Source organism: Pelophylax lessonae (assembly GCF_965119305.1).
Source record: "Pelophylax lessonae genome assembly, chromosome: 8".
NCBI classification, from domain to species: Eukaryota; Metazoa; Chordata; class Amphibia; order Anura; family Ranidae; genus Pelophylax; species Pelophylax lessonae.
In genome coordinates, this window is record NC_138775.1 from 276,434,602 (window position 1) to 276,461,567 (window position 26,966).

A 26,966-nucleotide genomic window follows, 5' to 3' on the forward strand; every position below is an offset into this window, starting at 1 on the left:
CAAATGATTTGGACCAGTGCACAAAATTTGTGGGAACAGTTTGGGGGTGACCCCTTCCTATTCCAACCTGACTGCACACCAGTGCACAAAGCAAGGCCCATAAAGACATGGATGAGTGAGTTTGGGGTGGAGGAACATGACTGGCCTGCACAGAGTCCCGACCTCAACCCGACAGACCATCTTTGAGATGAATTAGAGCCGAGACCGAGAACCTTCTGTTCCAACATGAGTGTCTGACCTCACAAATGCACTTCTGGAAGAATGGTCAAACATTCCCATAGACACACTCCTAAACCTTGTGGACAGCCTTCGCAGAAGAGTTGAAGCTGTTATAGCTGAAAAGGGTGGGCCAACTCAATATTGAACCCTACGGACTAAGACTGGGATGCCATTAAAGTTAATGTGTGTGTGAAGGCAGACGTCCCAATACTTTTGGTAATAAAGTGTAGCTTATAACCTTAAAAAACCCATTTAATGGGTACAAGGAAACTCTTCCTCGTTACTATGGGAATTTAAAAAAAATTTAAAATACACAAATAATGCATCTCTATCATTAATGTATCTGGTTTAAATAAAAACTAAAGAACATATTACCAGTTCATGCGCTGATCCTAGATTTAAACCGTCCAGGCGGGTGATTTTTAGAAATAACACACGGTGATGTAGGCAATGGGGCGTTGCAGCTCACCTAACTCTCCACTGGGTGGTGGACAATCACTAGAGAAAATAAAGGAAAAAGAGCGCACAACCGCCCTAGCATAACACCATTTACTAAGATGAAAGTAAAAACAGTCAATGATACACTCACATGGAACAGAGTGATAAGGGCACATCGATACATCAATTGACCCCAGGACGTCAGCAGCTTCCTGTAGTGTATGACCGCACTCCCGCTCACCGTGTGCCTCCTGTGTACCGAGACTCCCGGAGATGGAGACTGCACAAAAAACGGGGTTTCCGGCCCTCGCCGGAGAATGGAGAGTGCGGGGTTCCTGAGGAACGGGCGAGGGCCGGAAACCCTGTTTTTTGTGCAGTCTCCATCTCCGGGAGTCTCGGTACACAGGAGGCACACGGTGAGCGGGAGTGCGGTCATACACTACAGGAAGCTGCTGATGTCCTGGGGTCAATTGGTGTTAGGGCCGGTGCTACCTATAGGCAAGGTAGGCGCCCGCCTAGAGTGCACATCAGTTGGGGGCGCCACGCTGGCATGCCGCTGGTGTGTTAAGCAAGCTCTGGAGCTGGCACTGTTTGTTCTCTGAGTTTTCTGGCCAGGTCCAAAGGCGCAGGTGTTGGCCCGGGACCTGTGGACCACGGCTGGGCTGAGGAAGCGAGCCAGGGTCACCACTATTTGTCTTCAGGCCGGATTCAGAAGTGCAGGTGCGGGCCTGTGGACCACGGCCGAACAAATGACCTGAGAGGCACCCGCAAAAATCTCCACCCCCGCCACCTTCACTGTACACATGGGCAGGGCAAAGGGGGTGGAGTCAGTGACGGAGCCAAGGGGGCGGCAAAATGAGTTTTCGCCTAGGGTGTCAAAAATCCTTGCACCAGTCCTGATTGATGTATCGATGTGCCCTTAGCCATCTGTTCCATGTGAGTGTATCATTGACTGTTTTTACTTTCATATTAATAAACCGTGTTATGCTAGGGCGGTCGTGCGCTCTTTTTCCTTTATTTTATTTTCTCTTGTTTTAAATAGAAGCAGTGTAATGTAATTAACTTAAATTGACCTAGTACCAGCCTTGCAGTCGCTGTCCCTGTACAGCAGAGCTCAGTCTGGTAGACAAATAAGCAGCACAAGGAGCCAACCAGCTCATGTGCTGACAAAAAGCATGCCGATAGGAGTAAAGTGCAGAGTGACAGAGAGCTGAACTTATCATTGTGCTGCTTCTTCTTTCACAGTCTAATCACAGGATGGGGGGGGGGGGGCAGGATAACCTGGGCTCAGAGGAAGTAGGTTGAAGGATGCTTTAAGAATTGGCACTGACATGAGAAATATGATTGTACTAAGTTCACCCCACAAGTCCCTTCCTAAAATAAAGTTTGGCACGGAGGCCTCTCATAAAGTCAATCTTTTTAAAAAATATAAAGAAAAATACTTCACCAATTCCAGTTAAAAAAAATGTTCACTACTGGAAACCATTATCCTATTCACATTTTGAGAAAATCATTTCCATGAGCTTATTCCTGCAGAGCAAAATGCTCCAAAACATGCTAATTATCTTTGCATGTGCAAATGTTCATACTTATCAAATTGACGAAGGTTCCCCAAGCAGCACAGCATGGCCGTTCCCATTGAGCATATTTCGTCATCCATGAAATCCTTTTTTGCCCTGTGTTCTGCCGAAAACTCCAACTTGCCGAGATCTCCAACCTCGTTATTTCCGGTGAGTGTACACCAGTAATAATTGGAGATTTCGACCACTTGGGGTTTTCACACCACACCGGCAGCCTATACATGCCAGTAGATGCTATAATTAGTGCAGGTTGTTAGTCCGCCCGCCAGTTGTCGCTGCTTCGGAGGCCGCCATGTTTCTGGTTTCTAGCGGACGGACTAACAATCTGCACTAATTATAGCATCTACCGGAGTGTATAGGCTGCCGATGTTGTGTGAAAACCCCAAGTGGTCCAAATCTCCAATTATTCCTGGTTTACACTCACCGGAAATAACGTGGTTGGAGATCTCGGCAAGGTGGAGTTTTCGGCAGAACACCGGCCTCAGCTGCTTTGCTGGTATATGAAAAGAGCCCGGTGACCTAAGCTGCATCATGTGCAAATGTCCACCATTCCCGCTGAATTTGCCGATTGTATCTGAAATTGAGGAATGTAGGGCCGCAGCGACTTCTTCACGAGATCTCGCTGGCTATAGTCCATGTTGATAAATTCTGATGATTCGTTGTGGCTGAAGTTAATCGTTCCATAGGAGACATTTTCCTGGATGTGATAGGTCATTAAAGGATTTTCAGAGTAGTAGTTGCTGACCTCGTCGTCGTTTTGGACAGACCCAAGCCCCACGTAGTAGAGATTCTTCTCCGGACTATCGCCTTCGAAACTTTGCTCAGACGGCTCCGAAAACCCCTCGGAAGACACGGTGGAATTAGAAGACATTTTGCTGGGCTGTTTTGCCTGTAACCCCGCCATGATCAAAAAGGTTGGATTGTCCTTGTCCAGATTCCTAATAGCGGCTGAATTGGCCCTCAAAAAACACCCGTCGCAGGAGCTGACGCTCAGTTTCCTCTCGTTTATGCCTGGCTTGCTTTGTTGGGGGTTACTTAAGATTGTTGCATACTTGATGTTGGATTGGCAGGGGCTCCCCCCGTACATGGCGGTCTCGCTGTTGTCCGCGTAGCTGCAACTGCTGCTGAAGTGGCTGGTGGCGCATGCAGAGTCGCGGTCGTCCGTCAGCTTCCCGATTATTGAGAAGTTGTCTGTTTCTTTCTCCCAGGCATTCACGATGTTGACATTTTCAAACATGGTTTCTGGTTCGAGGATTAAGGGGAAACTGTGCGCCAGGTGGTCGCGGTGCTTGGTAAAAAGGTTTTCTAGTGTATCTGGCTGGACAAAACAAAAAAACAATCACTCATTTTTAGTAAGGCTCTTAATACCGTGAAAGGATAGCTGTTCTTTACATGCTGAGATACAACGGGATTAGAGAAAAGAAGCGCGGATTGTAGGCGGACGGCTTGCGTTTGCAGCTTGATCTGATTTTAATAAGCGTTTCTGCTGGATATATTCATATAGGGCTTATTCTGAAAACAAACCTAAAAACCATTATAAAATCAAATCACCCCTGGGACCAGTTAAGCAAAAAAAATAAAAATACTTGAAGAGTCAGCCCAACCAAAAAGTGATACACTATATTATCAAAAGTATTGGGACGCCTGCCTTTACACACACATGAACTTTAACCGCTTGCCGACTGCCGCACGACTATTTACACAGACCCCCCCCCCCCCCCACGCGTGTGCCCGGCGGACCCGATGTCCGCCGGGCACTCGCGATCTTCCGTTACACCGGAAGAAAGGCAGGCGGCTAATGTAAACAAAGCCGCCTGTCATTCTCCCTTGTGTAAGAATAGTGATCATTCGGTTCTACTATGTAGGACTGTTGATCTCTGTTCTTACACCAGTAGCCACAGCTAATCACAGTTAGAAACACGCCCCTAGGGACACACTTAACCCCTCCCTCTCCAATAAAGTTAACTACTTCACTGCCAGTGTCATTTTTACAGTAACAGTGCATATGTATAGCACTGATTACTGTAGTAATGTCACTGGTAACCCCAAAAGGGTCAAAAATGTCAGTCAAGGGTCCGATCTGTGCACCGCTATGTCGCAGTCCCGCAAAAAAAAAAATCGCAGATCGCCGCCATTACACGTTAAAAGAAAAAACAACAAAAATGACAAAAATCTTTCCCTTTGTTAGTAAACGCAATAACTTTTGCGCAAACCAATCAAAATACACTTTTTGCGATTTTATTTTACCAAACATATGGTAAAAAAAAAATTGGCCTAAAATGTTAAAAAAATTTAGATTTTTACATTTTTTTGGGGGGATTTCATATAAAAAAAATGTGAAAAATATTGTTATTTTTGCAAAATTGATGCTCTTTTTTTGTTTTTAGCACATGATCAAAAAATCGCACAGGTGATCATATACCACCAAAAGAAAGCTCTGTTTGTGGGAAAAAAAGGACGTCAAATTAGTTTAGGTACATCGTTTCATGACCGCGCAATTGTCCGTTAAAGTCACGCAGTGCCGAATCGCAAAATAGGCCCTGGTCAGGAAGGGGGTAAAATCTTCCGGGGCTTAAGTGGTTAATGGCATCCCAGTCTTAGTCTGTAGGGTTCAATATTGTGCTGTCCACAAGGTTTAGGAGTGTGTCTATGGGAATGTTTTACCATTTGTCCAGAAGCGCATTTGTGAGGTCAGGCACTGATTTTGGAGAGAAAGCCTGACTCACAGTCTCCGCTCTAATTCATCCCAAAGGTGTTCTATCAGGTTGAGTTCAGGACTCTGTGCAAGCCAGTCAAGTTCCTCCACCTCAAACTCGCTCCTCCGTGTCTTTATGGACCTTGGTTTGTGCACTGGTGCACAGTCAGGAACAGGAAGGGGTTAACCCCAAACTGTTCACACAAAGTTGGGAGCATGAAATTGTCCAAAAGGTATGCTGATGTCTTAAGAGTTTCCTTCACTGGAACTAAGGGACCAAGCCCAACCACTAAAGAACAACCCCACATTATAATTCCCCCTCCAACAAATGATTTGGAGCAGTGCACAAAGCAAAGTCCATAAAGACAGGGGTGGAGGAACTTGAATGGCCTGCACAGGGTCCTGACCTCAACCCGACAGAACACCTTTGGGAGGAATTAGAGCGCAGACTGCAAGCCAGGACTTCCCATCCAACATCAGTGCCTGACCTCACAAATGTGCTTCTGGAAGAATGGTCAAACATTCCCATAGACACACTCCTAAACCTTGTGGACAGCCTTCCCAAAAGGGCTGAAGCTGTTATAACTGCAAAGTGTGGGCCAACTCGATATTGTACCCTACGGTCTAAGACTGGGATGCCATTAAAGTTCATGTGTGTGTAAAGGCAGGTGTCCCAATACTTTTGGTAATATAGTGTATTTTAGTAACAAAAGGCGCCTGGAAGTCAGACATCCTTTGGGGTCCATTTATAAAAAAAAAATTGCTGTGCAAATTTCTCAAGCATTTTGACTGCTGTTACGAATAATCCCCATAATTTGCCTAATATGCCTATTTCCTATGGTTGTCAGCTCCATCTAGTGGCCATAATACAGTATTTTCCTGAAATAACTCAATCAGTAAAATACTACATTATAGTCACTTGATGGAGTTGATAATCAACATACTAGGCAAATTATGGGTATTATTCGTCATAGCTGTGCGAATGCTTACGACATGCACACAGCGATTTTGTTTCATAGACCGATCTTCGAGATCTCCCTGCCAGAGTTCCCAACTATGTTCCTGTGTTACCAGAAGTTTTCAGTCTCTATTATATAAAATAAATAAAAAATCCAGGAGGGAGAGTGGGAGGGTGCAACACATGTGCACAGGTTAGCTATTGTTTGAGATCATGCTAACTCAACATCTGAGTGATGGGTTGATGTGCGTTGTTCATTTGTTGAAGCACTGATGCATGTTATAGGGCATATTGATAACAATAGCAGCTTGCTGATAAGCTGATAGGAAGTGAAAATCAGTGGGCCTGAGCATGGGGCTGGGTCAGATGGCGGAGTAGGCGGTGGGGCTAACAATGGAGTGTTATGCATGATGTGAGAAATAGTGGGTGTGGTCATATTTCACTAACAGTGGGAGGAGGGGTAAAAAGGTACAGTTAAAAGCCTACTCTGCTCTGGGTCAAGAATACTAATTGACGCTAAGAGTACATAATTCAAAGAGTGCAGGGGTCAGACGCATGTAATGCACAGAAGGTAGGGGTCAGGAGGGTGTAATGCACAAAGTGTTGGGGTAAGAAGTGTATAATGCACAGAGTGCAGGGGTCACGAGTGTGGAATGCACTGACTGCAGGGGTTAGAAGTGTATAATACACAGTGTTGGGGTCAGGAGTTTGTAATGCACAGAGTGCAGGGGTCAGGAGTAGGTAATGCACAGAGTGCAGGAGTCAGGAATAGGTAGTGTACAGAGTGCAGTGGTCAAGAGTGTTTAACGCACAGAGTGTAGGGGTCAGATGTGAGTAATGCACAGAGTGCAGGGGTTAGAAGTGTATAATGCCACCGAGAGTTGGGGATAGGACTGTATAATGCACAGAGTGTAGGGGTCATGAGTGTATAATGCACACAGTGCTGGGGTCAAAAGTGTGTAATGCACAAAGTGCAAGGGTTCAGAGTGTGTAATGCATAGGGTGCAGGGATCAGGAGTGTGTAATGTGCAGGGGTCAGGAGTGTGTAATGCAAAGAATGCAAGGGTCAGGAGTGTGTAATGCACAGAGTGCAAGGGTCAGGAGTGTGTAATGCACAGAGCGCAGGGGTCAGGAGTGTGTAATGCAAAGAGTGCAGAGGTCAGGAGTGTGTAATGCACAGAGTCCAAGGGTCAGAAGTGAGTAATGCACAGAGCGCAAGGGTCAGATGTGAGTAATGCACAAAATGCAGGGGACAGAAGTAAGTAATACACAAAGTGAAGGGGTCAAAAGTGTATAATGCACAGAGTGTTGGGGATAGGAGTGTATAATGCACAGAGTGCAAAGGGTCTGGAGTGTGTGATGCACAGAGGGCAAGGGTAAGGATTGTGTAATGCACAGGGTGCAGGGGTCAGGAGTGTGTAATGCACAGGGTGCAGGGGTCAGGAGTGTGTAATGCACAGGGTGCAGGAGTCAGGAGTGTTTAATGCACAGAGTCCAAGGGTCAGATGTGAGTAATGCATAGAGTGCAGGGGTCAGAAGTGAGTAATGCACAGAGTGCAGGGGTCAGGGGTGTATAATGCACATAGACCAGGGGTCAGAAGTGAGTAATGCACAGAGTGCAGGGGTGAGAAGTGAGTAATGCACAGAGTGCAGGGGTGAGAAGTGAGTAATGCACAGAGTGCAGTGGTCAGGGCTAACACTGTTTAGGTCTAGTAACCAAACCAAAAATCTGATACTGCCAGGCAAGATCCAGTTATGCTGGTAATGCATGTAAAATGCATGAAAACACACAGAAAAAAAATATGAAAATTCAGGTGTTTTTCTGGGACGAACTCACCTTTTCGAAGTTGACACCCTGGGCCCAGGAGCAGTATTTGGGATTTGGTACATCCTTCCAGAACAACCTCTTCATTCTGGAATTAGCAAGATAAAGGATAATTAAATGTCATCTGACAATATAGAGATATGGTTATGGGCTGGGATTTTAGGGACAATTCTTCTGTGATTTTTCTAAAAAGAACAAATACACCCGAGGTAAACAATGTTAGGTAAAGGTCCTAAAGGAAACCAACAATAGAGGAGCTCTAGGCAAATATCATATACCATCATTTAGACCATCCATTCTCAGCCAGGGTATAGGGAACCCTGGGGTTCCTCCAGAGGCTGATAGGGGATCTTTGAACAATGAGCAATTTCTAGCACTCTGATCAGTTATTACCAACAATCTTTTCACCCATCTGTAAGGGGGAAATTCTTCCCACTGACCACCAATGCAAGCTGTTTTCTTCCTTTTCACCACCAATCTAATGCCCCATACACACGTGCAGATTATCTGCAGACTTTTGTCTGCAGACTTACCTTTTCTATGTAGTGCAAGGGCCTTCCGGATTGCATACAAATTGAAAGTGTTTAGGTTTGACCTCATATTATATGGTTTTGGTAAGTCTGCAGACAAAAGTCTGCAGATAATCTGCACGTGTGTATGGGGCATAAAGCTGGCCATAGAAGTTGTGATATTTGTTCCTGCAACCTTGTAAGGAGCTTTCTTCCCACTGAGCACCAATGTAAGGAGCTTTCTTCCCACTGAGCACCAATGTAAGGAGCTTTCTTCCCACTGAGCACCAATGTAAGGAGCATTCTTCCCACTGAGCACCAATGTAAGGAGGCATTCTTCCCACTGATCACCAATGTAAGGAGGCATTCTTCCCACTGACTCCAATGTAAGGAACATTCTTCCCACTGACCACCAATGTAAGGAGCATTCTTCCCACTGACCACCAATGTAAGGAGGCATTCTTCCCACTGACTCCCAATGTAAGGAGCATTCTTCCCACTGACCACCAATGTAAGGGGCATTCTTCCCCCTGTCCACCAATGTAAGGGGCATTCTTCCCACTGACTCCCAATGTAAGGAACATTCTTCCCACTGACCACCAATGTAAGGGGCATTCTTCCCACTGTCCACCAATGTAAGGGGCATTCTTCCCACTGACTCCCAATGTAAGGAACATTCTTTTCACTGTTCCTCAGTCTGTACTCTGATGACACCATACTGTACATTGTATTAAGACCAGTCTGTACCCTGATGACACCATAATGTACATTATATACAGACCATATATACCATGTGTATATAACATACAGTACAGTGTCAGAGTACAGATTGGTCTGTATATAATGTACAGTATGGTATAATCAGGGTAAAGACTGGTCTGTATATAATGTACAGTATGGTATAATCAGGGTACAGACTGGTCTGTATATAATGTACAGTATGGTGTTACCAGGGTACAGACTGGTCTGTATAAAATGTACAGTATGATGTACATATAATGTACAGTTTGTACCCTGATGAAACTATTATTATTATTATACTATTATTAACATTATATACAACCCATGTTTTACCGCTCCAGGTGACACCAACCCTGGTGACGCTACTGTGTAGTTGACAGAAGATTGCTGGGAAAGCTGAGGACGTTGTTTGAGATTTCAAGTTTCAAGAACACTGAATTTCTATCAGGATCAACAGTTGTTTTTCTGTACTTGCAGAAAATGTATTTAGCCTGAAAAAGGAAAACTTTTACAACTACCACGTGTAAGGAAAAAATATGCTTTAAATGGCTATGGGGCCCCATCAATCATAGAAACAGCCCTGACTCACTGTCTATGTTACATCTTCCTCTAAAAATACTGTGATGGACCCCATACTCAAGAAGAGTATGTCCACCGTATATGCTTCCCTTTCCTGATACCAGCACGATCCAAGATCCCTTAGCCCACCCAGTCGAGACATCAGTGTAGGGTGGTGAGAAGCCTAAGAGTTTTTTCAAACACAGGCACAAAGAGATATACACTCTGAGACAATCCCCCCCTCCCATTTAGCAGCTAATCCACATACACATATATACTCCATAATAGGGTGATCCCAAGGCAGACAGAAACAATAGAACAATGGGATACAGGCACTTAACAATAACAAACCCCACCCCACCTCAAACGATCTAGCAATGGTCTATGAGATAAGCTTTTACAAGCAGCCTGAAAAGGTCGAACCAATGTATCATAATATATTTCTTCAAGGGGTATTGTTTATAAATATTACTGTCCTAAGGCAGCATTCACATGTCAGCGTTTGGATCGCGGGCAGAATCTCCGCGATTCCGCCCGCGATCCAGAGATTATTGCAAATCGCGGGACGCCTGTGCATTGCCCGTGATTTGCAATAGCACCCCAAACGCTGAGCGATGTTGCCGCGATTTCCGCCTGCCGAAATGCGGTAACATCGCGCAAAAAAAATCGTGGGACGCTTTACGCCCAAAAAAGTACAAGAGCTTCTTTGGAGCGTATTGCGTCCCGCGATTTTTTCTGCGCGATGTTACCACGATTCGGCAGGCGGAAATCGCGGCAACATTGCTCAGCGTTTGGGGTGCTATTGCAAATCACGGGCAACGCACAGGTGTCCCGCGATTTGCAATAATCTCTGGATCGCGGGCGGAATCGCGGCAATTCTGCCCGCGATCCAAACGCTGACATGTGAATGCAGCCTTAGTGAAAAAGCCCTTGCATTCTTTCAACACAAACCACACATATAGAACCCAGGATAACCGGGGTAACACGAAATGCTGAGTCCGGTGTGGTTGTACTGTGAGTCTGGTTAGTGCAGACCCGACTGCGGATCTTGGTCACCCTGTGCGCCTAATAGACACAGGTTGACTTACACATAGAAGGGGCCAGGGAAGCTGGACCAGGAGTTTCCCGACCTCTCTAAGGTAATCTGGGTTCCACGAGCCCCCCGCCCAAAGTGACTCCCGTCACAGATACGTTTCCAAGATCTTTTCACTGTCACGTCTTCAACAACATACACATATCCTACATCAAATATCATGGGCTCCCCAATATACAACATCTATGAAACAGCATACAGCTCATAAAACTGACCCGAATCGTGGGGCATGCAGATACTACGAATTACAGTATTAATAAAAATACTAGTAATAATATTTTAGAGTGTAATTATTTTGGTTGGTCAGAGTTTTGCTTTAAACTCTCTTTTCATCTCCAATAATAAAAGATGACATTTACCTTTGATGTGATATTGCCAGAGTTATCACTAGCAGAAAGGATGTGGCCGTTATCACAGGTAATATAATATATACTCCTCCATTATTCTGCATCTCATTGGGTTCCTCTGCAAATAAAAAAGGGAAACATTCAGACAAAAACATCCTGACAATAATTATATATTGCAGTGACTGTACTGACGTTCTCTCTCCTTCATTGCCAATAAATTAATTTCACCAGTGCATTTGTTTCCGGTACTCAATGCATTTGGAGACTGCAGAGTATTAGCAGGTAATTAGAAGGTTTTACCCCCTTAATGACCAGGCCATATTTTGCGATTCGGCACTGCGTTACTTTAACGAAAAATTGCGCAGTCATGCAATGTTGTACCCAAATAAAATTGATGTCCTTTTTTCCCCACAAATAGAGCTTTCTTTTGGTAAAATTTGATTGCCTCTGCGGTTTTTAGATTTTGCACTATAAACAAAAAAAGAGCGACAATTTTGAAAAAAAGGCCATATTTTTTACTTTCTGCTATAAACCCTTCTCAATAAATTTTTTTTTAAAAAATCAAGTTTTTTTTTATCAGTTTAGGCCAATTTGTATTCTGCTACATATTTTTGGTAAAAGAAAATCCCAAAAAGCGTATTTTAATTGGTTTGCGCAAAAGTTGTAGCGTTTACAAACTACGGATAGATGTTTGGAATTTTTTTTTTGTTTGTTTTTATTAGAAATGACGGCGATCATAGTTTTTTTTAGCGGGACTGCAATAGTGCGGCGGACAGATCGGACCCCTAACTGACATTTTTGGCACTTTTTTGAGGACCAGTGACATTAATACAGTAATCAGTGCTAAATAATATGCACTGTTACTGTATAAATGACACTGGCAGGGAAGAGGTTAACACTGGAGGTGATCAAGGGGGTTAATGTATGCCTGTTGGTGCTTACTAACTGTGGGGGGGGGGGCCTCAGTGACAGGCACAGAGAGATTGGGGTTGCAGCTTAGCTGAAACTCCTGATCTTTCCCTGTCTGAGTGACAGAAGAGCTGCCTGCTTTGTTTACAGAAGCAGGCGGGTCTTCTGTCAGTTTCTCTGATGATCGCGAAAGACTGGTGGCAATCGTCGCCACTCCTCCCACAGCCCGCCTCCTGTTGTGTATAAACATAGCGGGAGCGCGGCGCACTGCCGAGACCTCGTACACAAAGTCATGTAGATCTACGTGATTTAGCGCAGCCGAGCCGCCCTGCCGCAGTATATCTGCGGTGGGCGGTCGGCAAGAGGTTAAGGGAATGAATAGGTGTGACGAAACCACATATTTGGGTTGTTTATTTATATCCTGGTTATTTATAACCTTGGTACCGAATACCTTTTTCCCCTTCAGCCAGGAGAGCGTTTTGGCGTGGCTGCCCCTAAGACCCAGATGATCCAACACTACTCCTGAAACCCGCGGACAGTTCACCTTTTTGGGTCAATTTGGAGACATTCAGCACTCACCGACCGCGACCACTGAACTTATGGAACATTGTATGAGCTTTGACTCATAGACTATTGTAGGTCGGAGGCGGACAGTCTGCTACTGGAGTCTCCTGCTATTGTCTGTTTAACCCCTTCAGCTCTGGAAAGGTTTTACCCCCTCAATGACCAGGCCATTTTTTGCGATTCGGCACTGCGTTGCTTTAACTGACCATTGCGACCCTGTACCCAAATACAATTGATGTCCTTTTTTACCCACAAATAGAGCTTTCTTTTGGTGGTATTTGATCACCTCTGTGGTTTTTAGATTTTGCGCTATAAACAAAAAAAAGAGCGACAATTTTGAAAAAAAGAAACACAATATTTTTTACTTTCTGCTATAAAACATTTCCAATAAAAAAAATTATGCGCAAAAGTTATAGCTGATGACGTATGTGTTACGAAACGCGTACAGCGTGTCGCGTCACTTCTGGTTTGGATACGAGATCGAGGCTTGGACCGCACAGCGTTCGGATCCATCCTTATTTGCCTGTTTATATCAGCTCAATTGCACATACTCCTGAGTGATACCGGTGGGTACTCTGGAACATACCGTTACTGGGAGCCTAAATAGGAGCCATAGGAAGGGACACCTTACATTAGGACCATCCAGGTTTCCAATAGGACGTTCCCATCTGACGCAAGTGGATATCGCTGGGCTGCTGGATTTGCTCTAATACACCCGTTATATACCCCTGTGTGGGGTGGGTGTTTCTGGTAAGTGGGGTCTCTTACCAGAAAGGATCACCCAGCACCTCATCACTTACCACGGAGTCACCCCTCTTTTTGAATCATTCACCAGAGTGTTGTCACCTATATTGGATTGGGGATCACATTCCTACTTGTGGTCACTGCATGTGACATATAGACTGTTTATTCATATTGGACTTTCTCTGCGGTGTACACCGAATACCGTTTATTGTTGGCACCTTATATCACCCTGATACCATATTACAGAGTCGAACTGTCTTATATGACACTATTGCACTTTTTTTCTGCGGTGTATACTGAATACCGTTTACTGTTGGCACTTTATATCACCTTGATACTATATTACAGAGTTGAACTGTTTCATATGACACTATTGCACCTTTCTCACTAGCACTTTATATATTTTTGCATGTATAAATTGATACACTTATTGAGTGCTAACTGTTGCTCATTGCCATTTATCACTATTTATAGATTTATGCACTAGTCACTTTATAAGAGCACCTTATATATTGCACATTGATATTTAAATTATTTATTGTGATCAATTTTATTTACACAGGAGTGTTTATATCGTTATTTATATTTATGAGCAACTATCTATACATTTTTTAATATTACCAGCACCAATTTGATACATTTTGTTTTAACTATAGGCAGCGCCAACCATCCCTTCTTTTCTTGCAAAAGTAATAGCGTTTACAAGCCACGGGATAGATTTATTCGACTTTTAAATATTTTTATTAGTAATGGCGGCGATCAGCGATTTTAATCGGGACTGCGACATTGTGGCGGGCAGATCAGACCCGATTAAAATCGCTGATCGCCGCCATTACTAATAAAAATATGTAACTGACATTTTTTTAATTTTTTGGGGACCAGTGACATTACTACAGTAATCAGTGATAAATAATATGCACTGTTACTGTATAAATGACACTGGCAGGGAAGGGGTTAATACAGGGAGTGATCAAGGGGTTAAATGTGTTCCCTATTGTGCTTACTAACTGTGTGGGGGGGGGGGGTTGGACAGAGGCAGAGAGAGATAAGTGATTCAGCTTAGCTGAATCACACAAGCTTTCCCTGCCTCTCTGACAGAAGAGCCGTCTACTTTGTTTACATAGGCAGGCAACTCTTCTGTCATTCTAGCCAAAGAACGCGGGAGGCCGGCGGCAATCTCGCCCGCTCCTCCCGTGGTCTGCCTCCCGCTGTGTCTAATCATGCCCTGCCGAAACCTTCGTGCACATAATCGCATAGATCTACCTGATTATGCGCAGCCGAGCCACCCTGCCGTAGTAAATCTGCGTGGGGCAGTCGGCAAGTTTAATAAGGTGTTCTGTGTTTATACGTAGGATAATGTGTGATGTACTTTGTTTTAGTCTTGTTGCTGGCCAGTCTGGTCACCCAGGCTGGTTTAAGTGCTGAGTTAATTAGCATGTTAATTATAACATTGTCTAGGTCTAGATTCCCATTCACCTATTGTTTCTGTCCAGATGGCTAGTTATATAGCTCAGGTTAATTACATTTCTATATACAATTTCATCTGCATACGATAATGTAATCAGGCTCACCTGACCTGGTGGGGTATAGAGTCTGTTCAATAAAAGTTCCTGTTTTACCCCTCATCTAGTTTTGACTGATGTTTGGGTATGCGATTGTTGAGTTGCTTTATTTTTCTTCTATGTTCACTAGGATTTCAGGAACGATTGACTGCGCTCCAGGCAAAAAGGGCTATAATCACAAAGTCCCTAGCCGGTTCAGGAATGTCTGAAAGAACAGGTGTTTGGGATACCAGCATTCTTTACAGTAGGCTGGAAGTTTTGATCTCCCTCCCTTAACCAGTTCCAGACCACCTACCGCCGATTTACTGCGGCAGGGCGGTCCTACTGCGTGAAACGACATAGACCTATGTCGGTCGCGCGCTTGCAGCTAGGGGGATTCCGATGCACGGGACTCCGATGCATGGGACAGACGGCTCCAATTGCCGCCTGAGACCCGCGATCGTTCCCACAGCTGACCATTCTTCTCTCTGGAATGATCACAGAGCGCCTGTGATCCTTCTGTATAGGATCACAGGTCTCTATGATCATTTCACAAGCTACACCCCCATACAGTTAGAAACACGCCCCTAGGCTCACATTTAACCCCTTGATTACCCACAGTGTTAACCCCTTCCCTGCCAGTGTCATTATTACAGTAACAGTGCATATTTTTAGCACTGATTACTGTAGTAATGTCACTAGTCCCCCCAAAAGTGTAAAAAATGTCAGGTGTCCGATCTGTCCGCCGCAATGTCGCAGTCCCGCTAAAAATTGCAGATCGTCGCCATTACTAGTAAAAAATAAATAGAAAAAATGATAAAAATGACATAAATCTTTCCCGTAGTTAGTAGACGCGATAACTTGTGCAAACCAATCAAAATTTGCTTACGGCAATTTTATTTTATTTTTTTATTCACCAAAAATATGTAGCAGAAAACGAATTGGCCTAAAATGTTAAAAAATTTTGATTTTTTTAAATTTATTTTTTTGAGAATGTTATATTGCAGAAAGTGAAAAATATTATTTTTTTTTTTCAGAATTGTCGCTCTTTTTTTGTTTATAGCGCAAAAAAATAAAAATCGCACAGGTGATTAAATACCATCAAAAGAAAGCTCTATTTGTGGGAAAAAAAAGGACATCATTTTATTTGGGTACAGCGTCGCACGACCGCGCAATTGTCTGTTAAAGTAACGCAGTGCCGAATCGCAAAATATGGCCTGGTCATTAAGAAGCAAAATCTTCCAGTCCGGAAGTGGTAAAATGCTATTTGGCTGGCTGTGTTTGTAAACCAATCACTTTAATAGTAGAGTCACTGACTTATCACTGACTTTCTAAATGAAATACTTTCTTGTTTCACATGAGCGATGGCACTGAAACTAGGGGCAGCCAAGCAGCTAGCATTTTTCAGATAGAGGTTAGCAATGGTGGCCTTTGTGCTTCTCCAGCCATGCCAGGGCTTAGTAAATGATGGGAAATGTAGCTTCACATACAGGAACTACATGACCAGAGACATAGCATACAGCAGGGGTACTCAAATGTAAACTTGAAAGGTCCACTTACAAATTTTCCATTCAGTCCGAGGTCCGGAAAAGTGACCGTCAAATTCCAAATACAGAACGCCAACAACAAAAAAAGGCATTCCCCAAAACTTGCCCCCATCCAATGCAGAGCGACCATTGTGCGTGCCCCCATTAATGAAAAGCAACCAGTGTGCATGCCCCCATTAATGCAGAGTGACCATGTGCGTGCCCCCATTAATGCAGAGCGACCATGTGCGTGCCCCCATTAATGCAGAGTGACCATGTGTGTGCCCCCATTAATGCAGAACGACCATGTGTGTGCCCCCATTAATGCAGAGCGTGTCCCCATTAATGCAGAGCGACCATGTGCGTGCCCCCATTAATGCAGAGCGACCATGTGTGTGCCCCCATTAATGCAGAGGGTGTCCCCATTAATGCAGAGCGACCATGTGTGTGCCCCCATTAATGCAGAGCGACCATGTGTGTGCCCCTATTAATGCAGAGCGTGTCCCCATTAATGCAGAGCGACCATGTGCGTGCCCCCATTAATGCAGAGTGACCATGTGCGTGCCCCCATTAATGCAGAGTGACCATGTGCGTGCCCCCATTAATGCAGAGCAACCGTGTGTGTGCCCCCATTAATGCAGAGTGACCAGTGTGTGTGCCCCAAATAATGCAGAGTGACCAGTGTGTGTGCCCTCAATAATGCAGAGTGACCAGTGTGTGTACCCCCAATAATGCAGAGTGACCAGTGTGTGTGCCCTCAATAATGCAGAGTGACCAGTGTGTGTTCCCCCAATAATGCAGTGACCAGTGTGTGTGCCCCCAATAATGCAGTGACCAGTGTTTGTGCCCCCAATAATGCAGAGTGACCAGTGTGTGTGCCCCCAATAATGCAGAGTGACCAGTGTTTGTGCCCCCATTAATGCAGAGCGACCATGTGCGTGCCCCCATTAATGCAGAGTGACCATGTGTGTGCCCCCATTAATGCAGAACGACCATGTGTGTGCCCCCATTAATGCAGAGCGTGTCCCCATTAATGCAGAGCGACCATGTGCGTGCCCCCATTAATGCAGAGCGACCATGTGTGTGCCCCCATTAATGCAGAGGGTGTCCCCATTAATGCAGAGCGACCATGTGTGTGCCCCCATTAATGCAGAGCGACCATGTGTGTGCCCCTATTAATGCAGAGCGTGTCCCCATTAATGCAGAGCGACCATGTGCGTGCCCCCATTAATGCAGAGTGACCATGTGCGTGCCCCCATTAATGCAGAGTGACCATGTGCGTGCCCCCATTAATGCAGAGCAACCGTGTGTGTGCCCCCATTAATGCAGAGTGACCAGTGTGTGTGCCCCAAATAATGCAGAGTGACCAGTGTGTGTTCCCCCAATAATGCAGTGACCAGTGTGTGTGCCCCCAATAATGCAGTGACCAGTGTTTGTGCCCCCAATAATGCAGAGTGACCAGTGTGTGTGCCCCCAATAATGCAGAGTGACCAGTGTTTGTGCCCCCAATAATGCAGAGTGACCAGTGTTTGTGCCCCCAATAATGCAGAGTGACCAGTGTTTGTGCCCCCAATAATGCAGAGTGACCAGTGTGCGTGCCCCCAATAATGCAGAGTGACCAGTGTTTGTGCCCCCAATAATGCAGTGACCAGTGTGCGTGCCCCCAATAATGCAGAGTGAAAAGTGTTTGTGCCCCCAATAATGCAGTGACCAGTGTGCGTGCCCCCATTAATCTGGACCGCCGAGGTCTGCTTCCTTCTGTCATCAGCGGGGGGGTTAGAATTGAGAGGATCGGAGTGGCTGTGTTTAGCGCTGCATGATTACAAAAAGCCGAGTACAAGTTCTTCTGCGGCGGAGAGGATGTCCTACAAAGTCCCGCCTCCTGGACACTGGCTCCTATGATAGACGTCACCAGTGTTCTGTCTATCATAGGTAACAGCCGGCCCAGGAGGCGGGACTTTGTAGGACATCCTCTCCGCCGCAGAAGAACTTGTACTCGGCTTTTTGTAATCATGCAGCGCTAAACACAGCCAGTCCGATCCTCCCGATCCTCTCCATTCTGTCCCCCGCTGAGACAGAAGGAAGCAGACCGCTTCGGCGGTCCAGATTTTAATCCGTGTGGGTCCGGAGGCGGCCCGGAGTCCGCCTATTGAGGACCCCGGGCATACAGGGACGGTGTGACTTAATCCAAAATTTCAGTCAAAAAATAAAAAAATAAATAGCCTATAAAAAGATAAAATAAATACAGAATCAGATTTTTCTGCCATAATAATCTTCAATCCAGACATTTCCCCTGCAGTACCTTTTTCTGCCACTAAATGCTTCCGGTCTTATAGTCATCCAACCGGCTTCCTCAGAGCCCAGGTCACCCTAGCCTGTGACTGGACAGTGAAAAGAGAAGCAGCACTGTGACGCTCTCTCTCACTTTATTTTCTGTTCCTATCAGCACGCATCTTGTCAGCACATAAACTGATTGGCTCCTTCTGTTGCTTCCTCCTCTCACACTCCAGCCCTGCTGTACAAGGACTGCAAACAGCGGATACCGGGACACATTCAGGTACTTACACTGTTTGTACCTAAATATTACATTTAATGGTGTAGTAATCATTACGGAGATGCATTAGTGTGTGTGTTTTCTATATCAGTTTTATTTTTAGCATTTACCTTTAGAAAATTCATAGGTGATTTTTGGGCTTCCGACACCTTCCAGAAACACCGGAGTCAGGCTGAACTGGTATTTTTCAATTTTGAAAAAATGGTCTGTAAAATTAAAGTGAAGGAAGATGTCATACTGGGATCCTCAGAGAAAAGGCAAAATGAAACAGAGTTTTTCTTCGGGCAGGGGTCTCCAAACTTTCTCAACGAAGGGCCAGTTTACTGTCCTTCAGACTTTAGAGGGGCCGGACTGTGGCCAGTGGCAATAAAGAAAGGTCTTGTGTTGGTGGAGGTAAACAATGCCTCATCATTGGTGTCAGTGGATGGAATAGTGCCCTATTGGTGCCATTGGGAGGGTGAGTGCCCCATCAGTGGTGTCAGTGGAAGGAATTGTACCCAAAACTTGGTGTCATTGGAAGGGATAGTGCTCCACCCTTGGTGTCATTGGTAGACATTGTGCCTCATTGTTGGTGTTATTGAAATAGTGAAATAGTGTCCCATTGTTGAGGTCATTGGGAGGAATAGTGCCCCATCAGTGTCAGTGGGAGGATATATGCCCCTTTGTTGGTGTCAAAAGGACGAAAAGTGCCCTTTGCTGGTGTCAGTGGAAGGAATAATGCCCCATCGTTGGTGTCAGTGGAAGGAATAATGACCCATCATTGGTGCCAGTGGAAGGAATTGTGCCCCATCCTTGGTGTCATTGGGAGGAATAGTGCCCCATGGTTGATGCCATTGGGAGGAATAGTGTCCCATCATTGGTGTCAGTGGAATGAATTGTATCCAATACTTGGTGTCATTGGCAGGAATAGTGCCCCATCCTTTGTGTTATTTGGTAGGAATTGTGCCCCATTGTTGGTGTTATTGGGAGAAATAGTGCCCCATTGTTGGTGTCATTGGAAGGAATAGTGCTCCATCAGTATCAGTGGGAGAATATATGCCCCTTTGTTGGTTTTAGAAGGACAAAAAGTGCCCTATCGTTAGTGTCAGTGGGAGGAATAGTGCCCCATCGTGGGTCTCAGTGGGAGGAATAATGCCCCATCGTTGGTGTCAGTGGAAGGAATTGTGCCACATCATTGGTATCATTGGGAGGAAAAGTTGTCCCATCGTTGGTGTCAGTGCAAGGAATTGTACCTCATTGTTGGTGTTATTGGGAGAAATAGTGTCCCAATGTTGGTGTCATTGGGAGGAATAGTGCCCCATCAGTGTCAGCGGGAGGAATTATGCCCCTCTGTTGGTGTCAAACGGTGGAAAAATGCCCCAGCATTGGTGTCAGTGGGAGGAATAGTGCCCCATTGTTGGTCTCAGTGGAAATAACTGTGCCCCATCCATGGTGTCACTAGGAGGAACAGTGTCTCATCATTGGTGTCATTAGGAGGAATAGTGTCCCATCATTGGAGTCATTGGGAAGAATTGTACCCCATTGTTGGTGTTATTGGGAGAAATGGTGTCCCATTGCTTACTGTCATGGGGAGGAATAGTGCCTCATTAGTGTCAGTGGGAGAAAGGCTTTGCCCCTTTGTTGGTGTCAGAAGGAGGAAAAGTGCCCCATTGTTGGTGTCAGTGGATGTAATAGTGCCCCAAGGGTCGGATAAAGGCAAGCTGCAGTTTGGAGACCATTGTCTTAGTGCTTTCCATTGCCCCATTTACTGTATTTCCCTTACCTTTAATGTAGTATCTGCTGACATTGGGGGGGATATATTGCCAGCGCACATGGGATGCCTTGCGGAGGTTCTTCCATTCCAGGACAAACTCGAGGACTTCGTACTCCACCGGGAGCAAACGCCACACTGCAACCACACTTTTGTTTAGAAGGTACATCTCCAGAGATTCTACTGCCTGCACTTAAAAGACAAAATACACAGCTTATTTAAGTTGGCTGATCTGTAACTTAGTTAAAGTCTATTTTTTATCTAAAACATTTTTTTTTTTGTTAATTTTGGATTGTGAAAGAGACGGTTAAAACGCCTATCAGGATTTTTTTTTTTTGTTTTTTGCCCTTGGCTTGCGTTTGGTTGCGTTATACAGCTTTGGAACATTTGTCATCACTATCTGAGGCTCGGGTACATGAACACCTACAAAAACGGCTACCCCTATTAGGCATTTTGTGCTATATCATGCAAACCAACCAGATTCCACTCTGTGTGGTCTATGTATAAAATATTCTATATGTGGATGTGACAAACATCTGCACATTTGGAACAAAAATCGCTGTATTTTCTGTAATATATGTGCTTGATATATCTTCATTGCCACCTAGTGGCCATACTATATTCTGTTTTTTTTTTTTTTTTCTATAAATACCTCAATCAGGAAAAAAACACATTTTGGTCACCAGGTGACGCTGGTAATATGGGAAATCCATGGAAATTGAATGGCATCCCAGTCTTTGTCTGTAGGGTTCAATATTAGGTTGGCCCACCCTTTGCATGAGGTCAGGCACTAATGTGAACGAGAAGGCCTGGCTCGCAGTCTCCGTTCTTAATAATCCCAAAGGTGTTCTATCCGGTTGAGGTCAGGACTCTGTGCAGGCCAGTCAAGTTCCTCCACCCCAAACTCGCTCACCCATGCCTTTATGGACCTTGCTTTGTGCACTGGTCCACATCATTTGGTGGAGGGGGGGATTATGGTGCGGGGGTTATTTTTCAGGGGTTGGGCTTGGCCCCTTAGTTCCAGTGAAGGGAACTCTTAAGGCGTCAGCATACCAAGACATTTTGGACAATTTCATGCTCCCAACTTTGTGGGAGCAGTTTAGGGATGGCGACTTCCTGTTCCAACATGACTGCACACCAGTGCACAAAGCAAGGTCCATAAAGACATGGATGAGTGAGTTTAGGGTGGAGGAACTTGACTGGCCTGCACCTCAACCCGACCACGATTTTGGATGAATTAGAGAGGAGACTCTGAGCCAGGCCTTCTCCTCCACATCAGTGCCTGACCTCACAAATGCGTTTCTGGAAGAATGGTCAAACATACCCAAAGACACACTCCTAAACCTTGTGGACAGCCTTCCCTAAAGAGTTGAAGCTGGTATAGATGCAACTCAATGTTGAACCCTACAGACTAAGGGATGCCATTAAAGTCCATGTGCGTGCGTGTAAAGGTAGGTGTCCCAATTCTTTTGGTAATATAGTGTATGTATATAGACCTTATAGAATGGGACCTAATTGGTTTGCATAGCGTAGCACACAATGCTTAATTGGGGGTGACCATCTGTGGAGGTGCCCATGTTGGTAAATTGTAACCCCCCCCCCCCCCCCTCATAAAATTGATCATACACGATTTTTGTTTAGTTTTGAATAGAATATGGACTGGTTAGAATCCCTATCTGGAGGCCTTCTGGGGAGATTTCCCTTTATCCTGTCCAGGAGACTCAACAGGAATTGAGAGACAATCTCCCCATAGTGAGGGAAAATCGATTCTTAAACAGTTGTTACTGGAACAGGTGTTCTCAGTGAAATATTTCCCCTCACTTCCTGTATATACAGTGCCTTGAAAAAGTATTCATACCCCTTGAAATTTTCCACATTTTGACATGTTACAACCAAAAACATAAATTGATTTTATTGAAGTTTTATGTGATAGATCAACACAAAGTGGCACATAATTGTGAAGTGAAAGGAAAAATGATAAATGGTTTTCAAATTTTTTTTACAAATAAATATCTGAAAAGTGTGGTGTGCATTTGTATTCAGCACCCATTTACTCTGATTACCCCTAACTAAAATCTAGTGGAACCAATTGCCTTTAGAAGTCACCTAATGAGTACATAGAGTCCACCTGTGTATAATTTAGTCTCATATAAATACAGCTGTTCTGTGAAGCCCTCAGAGGTTTGTTAGAGATCCTTAGTGAACAAACCGAATCATGAAGGCCAAGGAACACACCATGCAGGTCAGGGATAAAGTTGTGGAGAAGTTTAAAGCAGGGTTAGGTTATAAAAAAATATCCCAAGCTTTGAACATCTCACAGAGCACTGTTCAATCCATCATCGGAAAATGGAAAGAGTATGGAACAACTGCAAACCTACCAAGACATGGCCGCCCACCTAAACTGACAGGCCGGGCAAGGAGAGCATTCATCAGAGAAGCAGCCAAGAGGCCCATGGTAACTGCAGAGATCCATAGTTCAGGTGGGAGAATCTGTCCACAGGACAACTATTAGTCGTGCACTTCACAAATCTGTCCTTTATGGAAGAGTGGCAAAAAGAAAGCCATTGTTGAAAGAAAGCCATAAGAAGTCCTGTTTGCAGTTTCAGAGTTGATAGGAAGATGGATGGAGCCAAATACAGGGCAATCTTAGAAGAAACCCTGTTAGAGTCTGCAAAAGATTTGAGACTGGGGCGGAAGTTCACCTTCCAGCAGAACAATAATCCTAAACATACAGCCAGACCTACAATGGAATGGTTTACATCAAAGCATGTTCATGTGTTAGAATGGCCCATTCAAAGTCCAGACCTAAATCCAATTGAGAATCTGTGGCAAGACTTGAAAACTGCTGCTCACAGACGCTCTCCATCCAATCGGACATAGATTGAGCTATCGTGCAAAGAAGAATGGGCACAAAGTCCCTCTCTAGATGTGCAAAGCTGGTGACATCCCCAAAAAGACTTGCAGCTGTAATTGCAGGGAAAGGCGGTTCTACAAAGTTTTGACTCAGGGTTGCTGAATATAAATGCACGCCACAGTTTTCACATATTTATTTGTAAAAAAATTTGAAAACCATTTATCATTTTCCTTCCACTTCACAATTATGTGCCACTTTGTGTCGGTCTATCACATAAAATCCCAATAAATACATTTACGTTTTTAGTTGTAACATGACAAAATATGGAAAATTTCAAGGGGTGTGAATACTTTTTCAAGGCACTGTACCCATAAAATCCTGTGCTCACCTACTGTTCCAATAATGACAGTCACCAGGACAGAGAGGGTGCATGGCATTGCACCCAAGTAATTGGTGGGCATTGTAAAGGTGGGTGTGACTAAAGGACATGGTTATCGTGACACACACCTTTTCACATCTTCCAGCACCAGCTTCCTTTGTAGATCTCGGCATTCGGTCACATGACGTCTCAGAGCCACAAAGGAAGGTAACGCTGGAAGCCGGTAATAATGCTCATCGTGTGTCAACTGACTCTGGATCTTGCTGTGATTGATGTCTGAATGATGAAGCATCTCCACTCAGGGCCACCAGCCCATTATATCTTATGAGTCTTGGCCTGGGATGCCATACTGTTCCTAGTCCAGTCCTCCCCTAGCTCTAGTAGGGACTGGTAATATTGGTTATCCATTCACACAGGGCAAGAGAAGTGCCAAAATATTTCAGCAGTCATGATCATGGAGCTACACCAAAATAACTGAGCATAGTCCTCGTTTTCAGCTCCCTTGGATATAGAAACATTAACCACTTGCCGACCGCCCGCTGCACATATACTGCGACAGGTTGGCTCGGCTGCGTGAACTGCTGTACTGCTCCTGGTGACGCACGCGCTCTGCCGGTGGCGCGTGCCCACCCCCTTAGGAACAGTGGTGTATTTTGCTTTTGTGCTGCCCTAAGCAAGACTAAAATTGGGCGCCCCCCTCCCCCACCTATGTAACTTTTCCCCACTCCTTTTTTAATGGATGTGGCTCCCTCAAAAATTGAAGGACTACAAGTCCCAGCATGAACCCCTGAGATCTCATGAGAGAGGGGGTGGGTGAGGGACAGAGGGGGGGGGGGGTGGGTGAGGGGGGATGAGAGAGAGAGGGGGGTTGAGAGAGAGAGGGGGGATGAGAGAGCGAGAAAGGGGGGATGAGAGAGAGACAGAGAGAGAGGGGGATGAGAGAGAGCGAGAGGGGGGATGAGAGAGAGAGAGGAGGGGTGAGAGAGAGAGGGAGGGTGAGAAAGAGAGAAGAGGGGTGAGAGAGAGAGAGGAGGGGTGAGAGAGAGAGAGAGGGGGGTGAGAGAGAGAGAGAGGGGGGTGAGAGTGAGAGAGAGGGGGGAATGAGAGAGGCGGCTCTAGCAACCAGTGGCCAATAGAGTCTCAGGTGGAGGGGGGCGGCTTCTTTGCTGCCCCCTGCAAAGTGCCGCCCTAGGCCTGGGCCTTGTTGGCCTAGGCCAAAATACAGCACTGCTTAGGAAGCGGAGAAGTTGATCCATGGGACCGGTGGCCGCGATTGCTGCCGGGCACCTGCGATCGTTCCCTGCTGAGAGAAAACGAGTTGTAAACACAGCTGACCGATGTTCTCTCTGGAATGAACACATGGCTCACAGGTCTCTGTGTTCATTTCACAAGTCCCTCCCCCATACTGTTAGAAAACACCCCCTAGGCTAACACCTAACCCTTTGATCACCCCTGGGTTAACCCCTTCCCTGCCAGTGTCAATATTATAGTAACAGTGCATATTTTTAGCACTTATTATCGTAGTAATGTCACTGGTCCCCCCAAAAGTGTCAAAAATATCAGTTAGGGGTCCGATCTGTCCGCCGCAATGTCACAGTCCCACTAGAAATCGATGATCGCCGCCATTACTAGTAAACAATAAATAAATAAATAAAAATGACATAAATCTTTCCCCTAGTTTGTAGACACGATAACTTTTGTGCAAACCAATCAAAATGCGCTTATTGGGATTTTTTTAACCAAAAATTTGTAGCAAAATACAAATTGGCCTAAAATTATGAAAAAATTTGATTTTTAAATATTTTTTGGGGGGAATGTTATATAGCAGAAAGTGAAAGATACTGCTTTTTTTTTTTTTTAAATTGTCGCTGTTTTTTTGTTTATAGCGCGTAATCAAAAAAGCGCAGAGGTGATCGAATACCACCAAAAGAAAGCCCTGTTTGTGGGGAAAAAATAAATGTCAATTTTTTTTGGGTGCAGCGTCGCACGACCGCGCATTTGTCAGTTAAAGTAACGCAGAGCCTAATCGCAAAAAATGGCCTGGTCATTAAGGGGGCAAATCCTTCGGGTCCAGGTTAGGACAGCTGACTGACATGGGATTTTACTTGTTATGCGACTTGGAGTCTTGCAAGTTGGCTCACAAGTCGTGGCAGTGTGAACTGGGCCTTACATATACATACAAATATTACAGATAGACCATGGTTTTTTAGGGTTTACCTGTGCTCATCCTTCGTGACAGCAAAAGATTTCGGTTCATACTCGAATGACCCAGAGCATTGTGTGCTCGGACAGTGACGGTAGCAGCGCTATTCTGAAGAGTCAGTGTGTAGTTTGTGGAGTTCCCAATATATATTGATGAGATAACTTCATCAGACATTTCGTATAACACTTCATATTCCACGGGAACGCACAGGAAAGGGTCCTTCACTGGCTGCAATACACATCAACAATGTAAAACATTCCATTCAGTTTAAGATAGCAATTAAATTCAAAACATTTGTGTATCAATTAAAAAAAATAAATTATAAATACACTTTTTCCCCTTTTTTTTTTAGAAGTGATCACATTAGACATGTGCATGACGAAAAAAATTGTTTCGTTTGGATTCATTAATCTGCCGTAGTTATTTAGTTTTGTTAAATTCGGTCGATTCGTTCAATTCGTATTCGGAAATTTGTATTCAGGATTCGTTTTATGTCTTTTTAGAATTTTCTTCAAATTTACCGATTTTTTTCGATTCGAAACGTTCGAATTGATATATTTTGAATCATTCTAATCTAAAACTTTATTTATTTATTTTCGATTCGAATGTGGAAAAGTGAACACATAAAAGAAAAATCTTCACCAAATGATTACAATGACTCTTTAAATCATCTTTGGCTTAACAAAAACAGCATTATTTAGAAATGGTAAGGGTAGGGGATGCTCTGGACATCTAGTCTTACAGATAGAACTGGCCCTTTTGAGGGCAATAATAATGCTGATACGGCCCGCGATTAAATTGAGTTTGACACCCCTGTAAAGGGATGCAGGTCCTGCAACTTTCCTCATGAGAGCCCTTATTCTGCAGCAGCTGATTGAAAATTATGAAACCTCTCCCATTATACTCACTCAGCATAGAGGAAAAAAACAGGGATTTCTTCAGAATAACAAAAGGTAGGAATCTGCAACAAAGGTTTTTT

The 26,966-nt window shown here is 44.6% G+C and overlaps 1 protein-coding gene across 1 annotated transcript in view; it reads right to left on the reverse strand.

Moving 5' to 3' along the window:
- Positions 1 to 2,718: 2,718 nt before the first annotated feature.
- The window catches only part of LEPR (leptin receptor), a 180,888-nt gene continuing 156,640 nt past the window's right edge, over positions 2,719 to 26,966 (reverse strand). Inside the window, exons 14-19 of the mRNA XM_082264988.1 lie at positions 26,002 to 26,215; positions 20,564 to 20,743; positions 18,912 to 19,007; positions 10,976 to 11,081; positions 7,728 to 7,803; positions 2,719 to 3,555 (exon numbers count right to left, since the gene is read on the reverse strand). Of these exons, the coding sequence (XP_082121114.1) occupies positions 2,767 to 3,555; positions 7,728 to 7,803; positions 10,976 to 11,081; positions 18,912 to 19,007; positions 20,564 to 20,743; positions 26,002 to 26,215 (1,461 nt within the window). The 3' untranslated portion in view covers positions 2,719 to 2,766. The remainder of the gene's footprint in view (positions 3,556 to 7,727; positions 7,804 to 10,975; positions 11,082 to 18,911; positions 19,008 to 20,563; positions 20,744 to 26,001; positions 26,216 to 26,966) is intronic.